This window comes from Castor canadensis, chromosome 12 (assembly GCF_047511655.1).
Source record: "Castor canadensis chromosome 12, mCasCan1.hap1v2, whole genome shotgun sequence".
Lineage (NCBI taxonomy): Eukaryota > Metazoa > Chordata > Mammalia > Rodentia > Castoridae > Castor > Castor canadensis.
The window spans coordinates 43,589,154-43,604,351 of record NC_133397.1 but is presented as its reverse complement, the minus strand read 5'-3'; the positions used below and the strand labels follow the sequence as shown (position 1 = coordinate 43,604,351).

General features: G+C 33.6%; 1 protein-coding gene across 44 annotated transcripts in view; it reads left to right on the top strand.

The window, feature by feature from the left end:
• The window catches only part of Nrxn1 (neurexin 1), a 1,065,367-nt gene that overhangs the window by 452,654 nt on the left and 597,515 nt on the right, over positions 1–15,198 (top strand). For all 44 annotated transcript variants that reach the window (XM_074049660.1, XM_074049666.1, XM_074049659.1 and 41 more), the window contains one exon: positions 14,180–14,618. In XM_074049660.1, the coding sequence (XP_073905761.1) occupies positions 14,180–14,618 (439 nt within the window). The remainder of the gene's footprint in view (positions 1–14,179; positions 14,619–15,198) is intronic.

The following is a 15,198-nucleotide window of genomic DNA, read 5'->3' as shown; positions in this document are numbered from 1 at the left end:
TAGTAAATCTGATTATCAGAAATCCACATGTGTTTGAGCTGCTTTTCATATGTGACTTAGGAATAGTGCTTACTTGAAAAGATTGACTTATTAGACAATCTCTCCCGGCTTTATTTTGAATTCCTTACTTACAATCCATCACAGTGCTCTAGTTTCATTATGTAATTACAATACCATTTAGCACAGAGACCTAAAGTTTATAGACTATATTCAGTTGGTCACACTGGCTGATTGAAGCAAGAAGACTACCCATACACTTGGAGAAGTTAGTCCACCAGCAGTAGCAGTGACGAAGGGAGCTACTGAATTAACTTTTTATTTATTCATAAGATTTTGTAAAAAATATCTTAAGTGGTTAAGTCTAATTTTTACATTTTGACCTGTAAAACTATTGCTGAATATAGATTTATTGCAATTCTTAAGCTGTATGATTGACTCTCAAGACAATTTCATAGTAAGTCCCTGATTAAAATCTCTCTCTCTCTCTCTCTCTCTCTCACACACACACATACACACACACACCTAGTTAACTGCATGTAGGACTGGAGAGGAAGCTGGGGAAGAAGAAGCCACATTACTTGATCTTTGAGACTTGTTTTGCTTCTGTTATATGGTTAAGATCAGGACTCTGGGTCTAGACTGCTTGGTTTTTTTTTTACTTCTTGATGGATCTGTAAAATGAGGACCCCAATTTTAGCAGAGTGTCTGTGCTACATAACTTCACAGACATCATGGACTAAAGAATGTGCTACCCAGAATTCTGTGGCAGAGGGTCTGTTTAATTTCAGAAAGCTGTCTTGAGAATTTAATGAGTCAAGTGCTTAAAGCAGTATCTGTCTAAATGCTCTGTCTGCCATCATTATCCCTTGGATAAAAGTGTAGTACATATTAAAAATTAATAGTACATTCTGCTTCTAATTCTAATGATGTCTAATGATGACCTTTAACACCCCCCCATAAAAAAACCTCTTAGTTACCTCTGGGTGCAGGGTTTGAAACCAGATCTCACTAAGTAGTTCAAATTTACTTGAAACTCACTATATGGCCCAGAACTCAATCTTCCTGCTTCTTCCTACGAAGTGAAGGAATTATATGCATGCACCACAATATCCAGCTTGTGACACTGTTCTAATATATGCATTTCCAACAGAGTAATAAGATTGGGTTTATTAACCCTAAAAAACAATATTTCAGTGCTGTGACAGGACATTATAAAGCCTAAGAAAACAGGAAAAAATAATAATCCTATATTAATTTCAATTCTTAATATTTTTCATCACATCTTTTATATTGTCTTTAAAATATTTAGCTGAGTTGAATAATTATTTATTAATTGATTTCTGCATTCCCATTTATATTTTTTATCCAAAGTGATTACCTCATCCACATAACCCCATTCACCCACCTCACAGAGTCCTGAACTGCTGTATTGGACATCATCAGTTATACTGGAAAAACAAAATGAATGCAATCTATGTGCACTTGGTACCTCTTTACTCTCTCACTGAAGGAAGCTGTAGTAGACAAGTCTAAATATAGACCCCTGAAAAGTGACCCTTAATATATTATTCCTACTAATGCTAGATGTTTATTTATTTTCCAGTGACATGGTAAATTAGGAAGCCTGAATTTAAGGAATTGTCAAAATTTAACACAAATTTTGTACTTACTTGAAAACATGACCTGGTAATTTGGTTATAAGAATAAAGTGAGCACAAAATAAGTGTGATACTGAGTTAGAGCACCATGGAAGCAGCAATTATCCTAAAATCAAAGGTAACAGAGAGTGAGATAGAACCTAAAGTTTTTTTTTTTTACCAGTGGTGTCAAGAGAAAGAGAGCTACTCAAATGAGCCACTCTGTGGAGAAAGAGAAAAGGGGCAATGTGTCCCTTTGCTTACATACACTACTAGTGCTGTGATGGGGTTGAGAAAATGTGCCCAAGACCAACCACACTCCTTAAATAAATAGGAGCTCAGCCAAAATTCCTTGTGATGATGGGGAGCCTGCACTAAAAATTACTTTCAGGAGTTTGGAGTCAATTAGATAAATACTGAGTTGGATTTCTGCTTGGTCATCTATTAGCTGTATAATTTGGAAGCCTTAGTTCAGGGATAAGACTGTTGTGTTTGTGTAATGTACCTTAATAAGCATAAAAGGTGCTTGATAGTTGGTTTTTGTTGCTACAATGACTCACATTAATATGATATCAGGCAACATATCAGTTAATCAATGGTAATTAGGGGCAAAGTGAATTTAAGTGCCCAATCCCAACTTACTATCTGCTGAAAATTTGTTCTACACTTAGCCAAGATAGAAGACAGCCAAGTGGTTAGGCCTGAAGTGAAGAACACCTATCCAGTTAGCCAATAAGAAATGGTCAAGCTAATGCTATAAATATGTCAGTGTCTCTCTGCTGTGAACACAGTCCTCTCCACTTCTGAATGAAGCAAGAAAATGGGAACCCAGTAAGCCAGTCAGACTATTTATCCAAGAGTGCAGGGAGCCTCTAGTGAGCCAGTAGTGAAAGAAGCGCATTTAGGAAAAAAGAGGCAACAGGCGTGACTCAGAATATTTCTCTTCCAGAGAGTGAGAGGGCTGGAGACATGGTCTGAGGGCAGAGTACTAAAGGGAGGAGTTGACGACCGTTATATTAGAGGAGATGACTGCAAGTGACATTGTATAGGAATGACAAGAAAGCTACTGCTATTCTTCTTAGATTAGTGATAGCTGCTTACATTCTCAAATTTATTTTCTCAAACTAATGTTTAAGTTTTAAAAAGTCTTCTTTAATTGATTGCTCATTTTATAGTATTACTGAGTGAAAAATGTATCATCTACTGGATTTAGGACTTTTCAGTGCCCAGACAATATGTCAGGGAACTTTCCTGTTCTCAGACTTCAAAGAAAATGTACTTGGTAACTAATGGTTATATGATACCCGGGTATCTGGTCAAACCATTGAAAATGCGTAGTCAATTGTACATGTGATATAGGATGCTCAGTAACTGCTACAGCCATTTAAAAATATTCAGTTATTTCTTAATTGAAAAATATTGCCTCTCTCAGTAACTTATAAATATAGATTTCCTAAAGGAATAAACATGTAAGAAGTTAAATGATACTATTTCATTTTTCTTGGCAGCTACTTGGGTTTGCCAAGTAATGAAAAAATATATGCCTAGACAGGTTCAAACCTGTAATTCTAGCTACTCAGGAGGAAGAGATCAGGAGGACCATGGTTTCATGACAGTCCAGGGAAGTAGTTTGCAAGAACTTATATCAAAAAAATTCAACACAAAACAAGGCTGGTGGAGTGACTCAGGGTATAGGCCCTGAGTTTATATATATATATATATATATTATATATATAATATATATATATATATAAAATATATATATGTATTTTCACTACTATCAATCTCCAAGACAAGAAGATCCCATACTTTTTTCTTTTCTAACACTGTGAAATCTCGTTCTTGGGCTACCTTAGATACCTGAAGCCAGCATTCATTTAATCCTGACACCAAAGGCAGGTTTCCTTGAATTGTGTGAGAGTTGACTCTTTGTATTTTTTATTTTAGTGAATTTTCCTTGGCAAAGACCCTGCTCTTGCCTGGGAGCTGATTGAGCTTCCGTAGAGCCAATATGTTTCTCAGTTCTCCAATTTAAATGCTGCCAAGAATTTCCTAACATGTGCCATGAGAAATTCAGCTGCACATAAAACCCCATTCATTAAATAAACAGTTAACTAAGCAACCCCTGGCAAAAGGCATAACCCATCTGACTTCTGAAGCACTCGGGACCTTCCAAGGGAAGTAATTAAAGAATACATTGAAAAGAAATACCCTGGTACTTAGCAGTCATAATTGAAAAATAACAGTTCCCAACCTGGGGTCTCTATACTATTTAGGGTTTTTGAAGTTAAAAAATGAACAGCAGTTATATATGTTCAGTTTCTCGACAAACCCAGTAAAGACCACATCCTTTCTCCTCTTAGTACAAGCTATATAAAACACCTATTTGCAACACGCTGTCACTATCAATTTAGTGTGATTGCTGAGGCTACCAGATTTTGTCATTTAGATATTTTTGACAAATTTTCAATGATCAATTAAAAATTTCCTTAAATATTATTTGTTTATTTGATGAAGTCCTTCACAATATGAGAGAGAAGATGCAGACTTATGATATTTGCACACATTAACATTTAAGGGTGATTAATTACAAGACGCTTCTTTGCTTTTCAGAAAAGTAGGCACTTATTTATGTAAATAAGGAACACTCCCTTCTTACATATTTAAAATCTTAACCTTTAAGACCTTGCACATTCAAAATCATAATAGTAATAACAATAACTTTACTCAGTGGCTAAGGTGAAACATTTAGTACTGTGTATGCTTAACTATAGCAAAATAGAGTATTAGAAACTTCCCTGATAGAGGGAGAACTACTTCATAGGGAATGAGGAACTTGTCTAAGGCAGTGTAGCAGTGTAACTAGTTAAGTTAAACTTACAACTGTTTGAATATATATATAAAACATATCTTAAAAATACATATTTTACATCACAGGTAGTAGATAATATTAAAATTATACAAAATATTTACAAACAACCCTTCAGGAACAAGACTATTTTGTGAAATCTTTTCATTGTTGGTGCTAAAACCAGCAGCATTGAATGTCTTAAATGTCAATTTAAAGACAGTTGCTTTTGAGAGCTCTCAGGTGGAGGTATGAGTGAGCAGCAGTCAGGCAGCCAGGAAAGGAAAGGAATTTGTACTTTGGGTAATCCACAAACTGAATAACCAGGTCCTGTAGCCTCAAGTTGAGGAGATTTAATAGAATCTTCCAGTTTTTATTATTGATATCCATCATAAAAGAGAAAGAAAACCAACAAATTAGTAGGCTGTTCCAGGCCCTGGTAACACACATTTAGATTCTGTCTTGTCTACTACTTACTGACTCTCAACTGAACTGATTGTGTGACCTTGGCAAGTGACCTCACTACTAATGAGAGCCAGCATTAAAATAGAATCCTTTACCTATCCACCATACAACTATAATGTATTGGCATTTCACCGCCAAAAACTATGCCCAGTCTTGTGATTGTTGGAGTAGAATTAATGTGCTTACAACTATTTTCATTTAATTTTTCTTACTTCTCACAATAGTCTATCTGTTCTCTAACTAATAAAATATTTTTCTAGCATGAAGCCATATTCCCTCATATATTAAAATCAAAATTATACTCCTTTATAGATTATAACTTTGCCAATAACTGTAATAACAAGAATGTAATTCTAAGCAAGGTGTAATTTCCTTTTGTTATTTAAAAGTCTCTTAAGTGGATTTTACTGCATAATTTGCTACATTTTGGAAGGTTGATTGGAACAACTTAAATAGTTCTGTTACATATATTTATCTTGTCTATACAGAAAACATAAACCTTTATGTGGTATAATCTATAAATGTTATAGAATAACTAGTATAAATGGCTTGGCTAGAAGGGGCATAACATACTAGAACATGTTATAAAACTATTTCACTTAAGTGAAGTGAAATTGAATCAAGAAAAAAAGAAACAGCTAGATAAAAATGAACAGAATACTTAGTAGCAGAACCTTATATTTGTAAGGATTTACTATATGGTAAACCTTATACACCAGTGGAAAAAAGACTTACTCAAATTTATGTTGTCTCAAGTATCTTACTGTTTAGTGGGGAAACCATTTTAGATTTTCACCTTAAACAGAAAACAAATGTTCTAAAAAACATTTAAATATTTTACATGCATACATAAATATACCCAATAATATATAATCAAGTAGTATATATTTTACATAAAATAATATGTCACTTGTCTCTTGGGGAAGACTTTTCTAAGCTTAAAAGTGATAAATACGATGATCTTGGTGAAAACGTGATAGTATATTAAAATATTGGAACTTTGTTGCTTTATCTCAAACAACAAGCCCTATGTCATTGCAAATCTACCAGGAAAAGACAAGCCTTATACTAAATGTTTAGTTTAGTCTATAATTTATATAAACACACTAAATATGTATACAGATAGATATACATGTGTCTGTACACATGAATGAAATTGTACTTACGTTATCGATTACTCTCTGGGGAAAAATGTAAAATCAAGTGATACAAAACATTTCATTGAGCTCATGAGGATGGGATACAAAGAACAATTAAGATATGACATTTGGTGTTACTAGTTTATTATTATCAGCTCAAAGAATTCATTCTGTTTTCATAAGAAGATAGGTTCCCTTAAAAAAAAATTCTAACAGTGGTTACTTTTCTCTCGTTGAGACAGGCGGAAGATCAACAAGTTTTTGAATAAAGTCCCCATGCCTTGTCCTTTGTAATGGTAGTTGCTGGCTTAGAACAGAAGCTTTAACCCTTAATTTATGGTATGTTATCTTCTGTAGCTCATGAAAGACTAGAGCTAAAAATAACCTCATCACATGTTTTCTAGATAGCAGTAAATATTGCAGTTCACTGTTTTTGGTTATCTTGTTTGGTGTCTTATTAAATGCCATCCGTGGGGGAAATTGCTGCAAAGTTTTGTCCCTCAGCACTTTCCTTTTTGAATTTGAATATCAGCCTATTGTGAAGCTAGTGCAGTTTTAAAGTTGGATTGCCTTTAAATAAACTATGGCTTTCTCTAATTTTACCTTTCAAAGGTTCTCTTCTTTGGACTTACCCTCAGCCTATGGTAGAGATGGTTCATTTTTCCTTCAATTTTTTCTGAAAAGGAGCTCTTAAGCCCCCAATGATTGTTCAAGATCAGAGATTGATGATAACTTGGACAGTGCCTGAGATTTTCTGAGTCTCATTATCCTCATTTGAAAATAAGAGGATGGATCAAGTTTTCAGTTTACACTTTAAAAACAAACCTGAAGTTACAGAAATTTGTAGTTCATTTTCCAATATTATCTTCCAAAAGACATTATAGAATCATTAATGTGAGAAAAAGTAGCATTACTATTCAGTAGAACCCAAGTTAATTTACCGTTTTCTCATACATGACGTAAAGCCTCATACATGGCATAAAGCTTTGTTAAATAGAGCTGTTTTCCCAGGGAAAATTCATTCTTTTAACTTTCAAAACTGTTTTAGATGCCTCTGAAGTTTAAACAAATTTAGGCAGTTCATTGAATGACAAAGCTAGAAATATTTTCTTTTCTTTTTATGAATAGGATACATTTAGTTGGGTTTAACTGGAATTAAGAAAAAAATATTTCTCTACACTACATAAACAAAATATTGTTTTATTCCCTCTCCATATTTTAAGTAATTTTTGGTTGCAAATTAAATGTCACATAACTTGTTGAGGAAATGATGTTACTGCAACCTATTTTTATGTTCCATAACCAGTTTTTTGTTTTGAGTTGGAGAAAGTGACATATTTAATTGAAGATTTTATCTGCACATGATCTCTGAGTAGGATTAGATTCGAGGATAAAACACCAACTCCTGCCCTTCAAAAACTTTTTCAAACTTCCTTACGTGACTTTCCTTAAAATTAAATTGCCTCAGTGCTAGATATTGTTTTCAAAAATATATTGGACTTCTTTGTACAGGGTTTGTTCAAATAGTGCACTTTCCTTCTAATCATTACCCCATCCATCAGCTTCACAAACATGTACTACACTGGATACACGCCCCAAACTGCCCCAAATGGATGCATTCAAATTATAGAAGGTAACTTCTTTTTCATTTTTCTTAAATTTTTTGTCTCATATATGTAATGTGGAGATTTTTTTTTTTTTTTGACGGCACTGGGGATTGAACTCAGAGCCTCACACTTGCTAGGCAGGAGCTCTACCCCTTCAGTCATTCTGCCAGCCCCAGAAGAGAACTTTTAAGGCATTCTCAAAGAAGCTAAAACTCTATTGGTCCCTTAATCAGTTAACATCAAGATTTTTAAATTTTACTAGAAATAATTTCTGAACTAGACCCTTGATGTAAAAAAAGTGATTGTAAGAAGAAAATCTTTGGTGGAAGACAGGACACTAATGATTGGAATGATTTTTTTTTTAAGTGAGCAGTTTGTTCTTATAATTATCTATTCATGGTGACGGAACCCAGAGTAAAATGTTTAATTTTCTTCTTTAATTTAATCACAAAGGAAATTTTTTTGGTTGCAGCCCTCGTTCCTTTGGAATGTGCATAGCTTGTAGGCGCAAAGTGTTTTTTTAGCCCAAGACATTTGTAATACTAAATACATATGATCATCTGAATGTTTTAGCCAAGGACTCATTTTTGAAATTCTCAAATATTATTTCATGTATATATGGCATACATAGGTATGTATTAGCTACTTATCTATTTTTGAGAAATATACTGTATGCTGTAATTTATGTGCGTATTTTATGAATGTTAATGATGCCAGGATTGATTTATGTGTAAAGACAAAATTTCTCTGTGTGTGACACCACATAATGTTTACATATTGACAATATATACCAATAGAAAATATTTAAGAGAAATTAAACTGGTCTGTTCCTTCCTGGATCACATTCTACTGGGCTGGGCATACACACAGGGGAGAGACTAAAATTATGTTTTCTTAAGTACTTTGCCTTAGTGTATGCCTGATAGGTGCTTACCTGATGAACTGAACGTGTCATGATTGAAACATAATTTTAATATAGTTAGAAAGTCATGTTGGAAGTAGAACATTTGCCTAGTACGTACAAGGCCCTGGGTTCAATCCTCAGCACCATTTAAAAATATAACTAAATAGGACTGGAGGAATGGCTCAAGTGGTAGAGCAACTGCTTTGCATGTGCAAAGCCCTGAGTTCAAATACCAGTCCCTCCAAAAAAAAATTTCATATATATATATGTATGTATATATATATATAAAGCTATAGTTCTCTTAAATAATTCTTAAACCCCATAAGCTTTTAGGATTTATCTGTTATGTCCTAGATGTCATATTTGTTGAAAAATTCCATTATCATCCTGGAAATAGAAACAGCCCCTCTTAAATTGGACTTAAGAGCATTTTAATTGGTAGGCACATAATATATTCCTCTGCTCAATTGCAATATTTGATTCAATTAGACATATTTTATTGAGGACAAATGGAAAGAACTAATATCTTAATTTTTTGGGATAATGCATGTAACTAACAGTAAGGACATCCAAATAGTTGTTTGTGAATTTACTTGACAACTGCCATTAAAAACAAAGTGAGGTTTTCTACTGAAACATAGTTTGAATTTAACGTTAGTAGATATTCAAATAGTATTAGACACAGTCATTGTGAAAGACTCTGCCTATGGCTCCACATATTTATCGATAAAATATAATATTATTTATTTCCTCAGATGCTTGTCTGAAGTAAATACATAAATACATATAAAACTCTTGTACCAGGGCCTGACAGAAAGTGAACAGATGAATATTAGCTGATTTTTGCTGTGGATAGTTGTTGTGGTATTGGTTGTTTTTTTATTTTTTTTTTCTTTCTTTCTGATGGCACAGAATTCCTTTCATGAGTGAAAGTAAAACTCCCAGGATAGCTAGCCTACTATGTACATATATTTCCAAGCTAAAGAGCTTTGCTCGTATTGTAAAACTTGAGATGAGGAAAGAAGCTCTAATCTACCCAAACCCTTTGATTCTGCTGATCTCAGCACTGTATCAATTCCTTTAAAATACTGACCAGTCAGCTGCATGCCTTGTGAATTGTTATCCTTGTTAAGACAATTAAACTGTGAAATTCCACTAATTTAACGTAAGAATAATAGCATTGTTCTTCACAATAACATTGAAAAGAGTAGCTAATATTTACTTGAGTGCTTGCTCCACTCCAAGTTTTCTATTATAAGCACAAATTGAAATAAAATCTTCATGTGGTGGATATTATTATCCTGTTTTGCAGATAAGACACCAGGCTTCAGCAAGGTAGAGGAACTGGCATAAGGTCTCAGGCTTGCTTGCCAGTAGGTGAGCTGGAATTCTCTCTGAAACCTGAGTTGAGGTCCAAATCCTTAGCTCTCATTTGTTATCATTTCCAAGCATGGAACAGAAAACCAAGACAGGTTAAAGTGAGCCATTCATGTCTACTCAGAGAGTCATAACCAAGTATAACTATATACATATAGCTCTTCACCTCTAAATTCAGTGCTCAAAGTTAAGGCACAAAAGCATTTATCAGTGCATGATAATTAATTCAAGACTATCTTTAAAATTTCTAAAGTAATGCAGGTCTTTATTTTAAAAAGTCAGTATCTGAATGGCAAATGTTTTCCCACCTATTTCACACACTCCCACTCCCTGTGGGAAAAGCCTTATCTATCAGCCACCAGAGCTCCAATACCATCTCCACAAACCCTAGAGAGACATAATCTTTGAGGCACATCTGTGTACCTTAAGAAGCAGTGAACTTTCTCTTCTCTAATGGATTAGTGTTTTGATACATCTCAAAATAGAGAACAATACCCTGGCATCAAAAACCACAAATGGAAAAAGTCAGCAAAAGAAAGGAACAATAGGGTGTCTTTTACCCCAAATTACATAGACTAAGAAGAAAAAGGCTCAATAATTCACAGGCATGACATGACTTTCCTGGGTGCTTAAATAACAGCACCCAGATTAAATCAAGTTTACATACAGACTTTTAAATTTATATTCTATAACTTATCTGTTACCTTTGCACTATTGTTCCATTTTCAGGAATATTATCAAGATCAAGTATAATATTCAGTGATGGTCTACCTAAAATATCAAGTCTTAGAATACAGAAACACAAACAAGATGCTCCATTTTTGCATATGAAAGTTGAAAGAACATTTTAAAAATTCATAACAAATGTTGGAGGCAAGATAAATGACCATTAAAACAATGTATTGAAATTATATGGCAATTAAAAATTAAAACAAAAATGAAACAAGCAACCAAAACCACTGAAAACATATTTTATGTCTTCATCCCTCTAATACTTGTGACAGAAGCCCATGAAGAAAGGAGGTAGAATTTAACATTTTGAATTGCTTTTCAAAAAAATCAGTATCCCAAAAGAAACCTTGATTCCCCAGACAGGCCTAAATGAGTATGCAGTAATATCACCAACTATTAGGTGATATTACAACTTTCTTTGTAAATAAGAAAAAATGCACATGAGTATTTGTAAAGTGATTCATGATTGAGTGTCATATTATTTCAAAAAGAAGCAAAAATAGCTTAGACACGAATTTTAAGAAGATTTAGAATAGTTACAGCTCTCATTTCTCTAATTGAACTAGATTTAGGTCATTTTAAGAGTAAGTCTAACTTTAGAAAAGTAGAATCATTATGAAATCTGGGTCAAATGAAGTAGTAGTGTAAATCAGAAAGCTATAAGTCTATCTAAAATTGCTTTTCTGTGTCCTGGAGTAACCTTTCAATGAATGCAAAAAAGGGAAGAAAAAAAATATAAGCTGTGTTTCTCCTCAAGATAGATCCCCTTGGAAAATGATTTGACCTCTGGAGAGATTTAACTCAGGCATTATTCACTCTAAAAGTAATTTATTTCCCACAAAATGAATTTGAATACAAGGTTTCCCAATGCTTAGGCCAGTTTGTCATTTATGTGCATACATATTTGCACATTTTCCTAGAGAAATAGACCAGAAATGGTCTAGAATTCCACATTTTGATGTATTTTAATTATATGTCTCAAATATAATTATGATTATTGTTATTGCTATATGACTATAATCTGATAACTAGGTTTAAAAAAGTGAAGGAAGAATTTTTTCAACTCTTAACAAACATCTATTGAGTGTCTACACTGTGCCAGGCAGTGATCTTGATGCTGGACTAGTGAGCAACTTCCCTGAGTGTGTAAAGCATAGATTCTAGTATGCATTCATTTTTTTGTGTGTCTGCACACACAGGAGGATTGTCCCTACTTTTCTCTATATCTTCTTGAATTTCATCATCAGCAAGACACCCAATTCAATCATAAGATAATAAGTCTTTCACATTGCACTAATTCCATATCCTTCAATTTTGTAATGTTCAATCTCATATTCATGAGACAACATAACTAGCAATATACCCAGTTTCTATGTCAGAAACATCCAATTCTATTAAAGTGGTGATTGCATGGGTGACATGTTAGTATTGATCAACAGAACCATTTGCATCATTTGGCTCAGAAAATGTTCACTCCTGATCAATATCTAGTCCCAGAGGATCACCCAAGTATTATAATCTAAATGAACAGGAAAAATAAAAACAAATGATAGGACTGCGTGGCATGAAAGTCATGGTGAGAGGTTATGAACTTGGAAAATCTTCCATGAAAAGTAATTTCTCTACCTCTAAATATTGCCAAAGAAAGACAATCACAAATAAACTTTCCCAAGGCTTACATGTTCTTTCTTTTTCAAGATAACATTTCTAGAAATTAATGCAGTTCCCTTTTTGTTATTGCTTAAGCTCATTTTCTCTTCTTTTGTCATCAATAGATGCTTGTCAAGTCATCGTATGTATTTATTCAAAGAATAAAGGATATTATGTTCTTTATAATAATCCTTGATGATAAAGGAAAACTGAAACTACTGGCTCTGTATTGAAAAGATGTAACATTTATTGTGTAAATCAAGTATAAAAACCAGATATATGTCAGCTTACATCCTATCATGTAAAAATTTAGAAGTAAAATCTCTGTTAGATATGAAAAAGAGCTGATTTTATATATCCATATACATATATGATCATGCAGCTTGAAATAGTTTATATTTATCCACCTCTCACATGCAGTGGGCATGGGACTGATTGCTTTCATGTAGATTTTCTCACTTACATTGCGTTTTCTTATTTAATCATTGCAATCATCTCGTGAAGTGTTATCTCCTTCAAAAAGAAAAAGCAAGGTTTAGAGAGATAAGACCTTTAGATAATTCTGGAGCTGGAATTTGAACTCAGGGAATCCAATACCAGAGTTTTCTCTCTGGTAAAAATAAAAAAGTAAAGCATTAACTGACAAATCATATCAGAATGCTCATCAGCTTGAACTAAAAATCATATGTCTTAGTTCAGCTAACCATGGGTTTGAAGAGTATAACTCCTATTGGCTGGATTGACATCACACCACTCATCAATCAGATACAGGCTGCCATACTTTTCCTAGTATAAAAGAATTTTATAGTTAAAAAAATTTATAGTTAAAAGAATTTATAGTTATCTGGAATAGATAGTTGAGATAGGTTATGTGTTTCAGAAATGTGATTATCTACTGTATGCATTTTGTAGAGAAAGTCTGTGATTCTTTCTTTATCCTTATGTAAAATACCTATGAATTTATTAAATGTGATGTGATAGCAAATGTATGATACTGAAAGTCCTGCCAGTGAATTTATACAGTGTGTTATTTGGAGTCCAAAAAGCCCTAAGACTATCAACAAGCTATCAGAACTGCCTAGCCACTTTAGGTGAAGTACCTTGGAAAATGAGAGTATAGGACAACCTTTACCTGGTATTTGCATAAATTAAGAGTAAAATGAAATACCAGGAACATGTATTGAACAATTTAGAGTAAATGCAATGTTCCACACTTGGCAGTTCTACCTTACCTAACTGTATTCAGTTATTAAATCAGGGCAGGGCAAGAAAGTCTCTAAATCTTAATTACATTTTGTGAATTTCTGGAGAAATTTCAGGGTGCTTCCCACTTCAACTTGCTATAATCATTTTGCAAAGTAAATAAGCACAGTGACTGTACAGATTACAGAAGAGATCCTACATTTTAAGGCACTTGTATAAAAGGTATCCAATTTTAATTACTTTAGTGATGGAAAAACTGAATAACCACAATACTTATATTTAATTTTAGAAGTACAAATAGCCTTTATAAATTTAAGTCTTCACATGCTAATTTAGACATGATAATGAAGTTTCTAGGCAGGTTTCAGTTTCTGTGTGAGGTGTAAGCACAGTTACCCACCTTTACACATTATTTGGGTCAAGTTAAATTGGAGTAGTTACTGTTTAATAAGCTGATAGTTGAAGTTTATTTGTTTGGGAAAAAGTTCTTTATGCAAAACAGCAGAATTAACTAATAGTTTGGTTTTCTTTCATGATCTACTTGCAAGTTAAATGATAAGAAGTTCCAGCTATTAAAACATGGAATCCAATTTCTCACTGCTATTCTCTGTTAATAGGTTGTATATAAAAATAACGATGTAAGACTGGAATTATCTCGACTTGCCAAGCAAGGAGATCCTAAGATGAAGATCCATGGAGTGGTGGCATTTAAATGTGAAAACGTTGCAACTTTAGACCCAATCACTTTTGAAACCCCAGAGTCTTTCATCTCTTTGCCTAAATGGAATGCAAAGAAAACAGGCTCCATATCATTTGATTTCCGAACAACAGAGCCAAATGGCCTCATCTTATTTAGCCACGGCAAGCCAAGACACCAAAAAGATGCCAAGCACCCACAAATGATAAAGGTTGACTTCTTTGCCATTGAGATGCTGGATGGCCACCTCTACCTCCTCCTGGACATGGGGTCAGGAACTATAAAAATAAAAGCCCTGCAGAAGAAAGTAAATGATGGAGAATGGTATCATGTGGACTTCCAGAGAGATGGACGGTCAGGTAATATAACATTTTTCTATGCTGTTTATCTAGAACATCCCATTTACCCCCTGCCATTCCTGAGAATTAAAACCAAGCATATGAATGATTTTCTATGTTCTTTTCAACAGGAAACTATTTGCTATTGTTTCTGTTTTGCATCACACAAAAATTAGGAGCTAATTAATCATCATGGTTGAGCATCAAACGCTCAAATGGCTTCTAAAAAGGCTCCTTATGCAAAGATTCATTGGGTAATCAAGTGCCAAATCTTGCAAAAAATTTTATCTTGAATTTTCAAATGACAAAATTCAGGCTCAATTATCACGTACGTCATTTGGTTTGGAAGTACCCAAACTGGGAAATATAAAATATGAAAGCATTAAAAATGACCCACACCTAAAATCCTTAGTTTTATCAAGCAGGGAAGAGGAAAAAAACCTATTGTATTAAAAAAATATTAATCAATACTGTAATGTTCAAAATTCTGCTGACCAATAAATAGCTTTCCTTTAAAAATGTTTGAAATTCTGCCATAGGCATTTGTTCCTCTGGCTTCCTTTTCTTGTACTTTATTGCTGTAAGAAGGGAGGATGAAGGT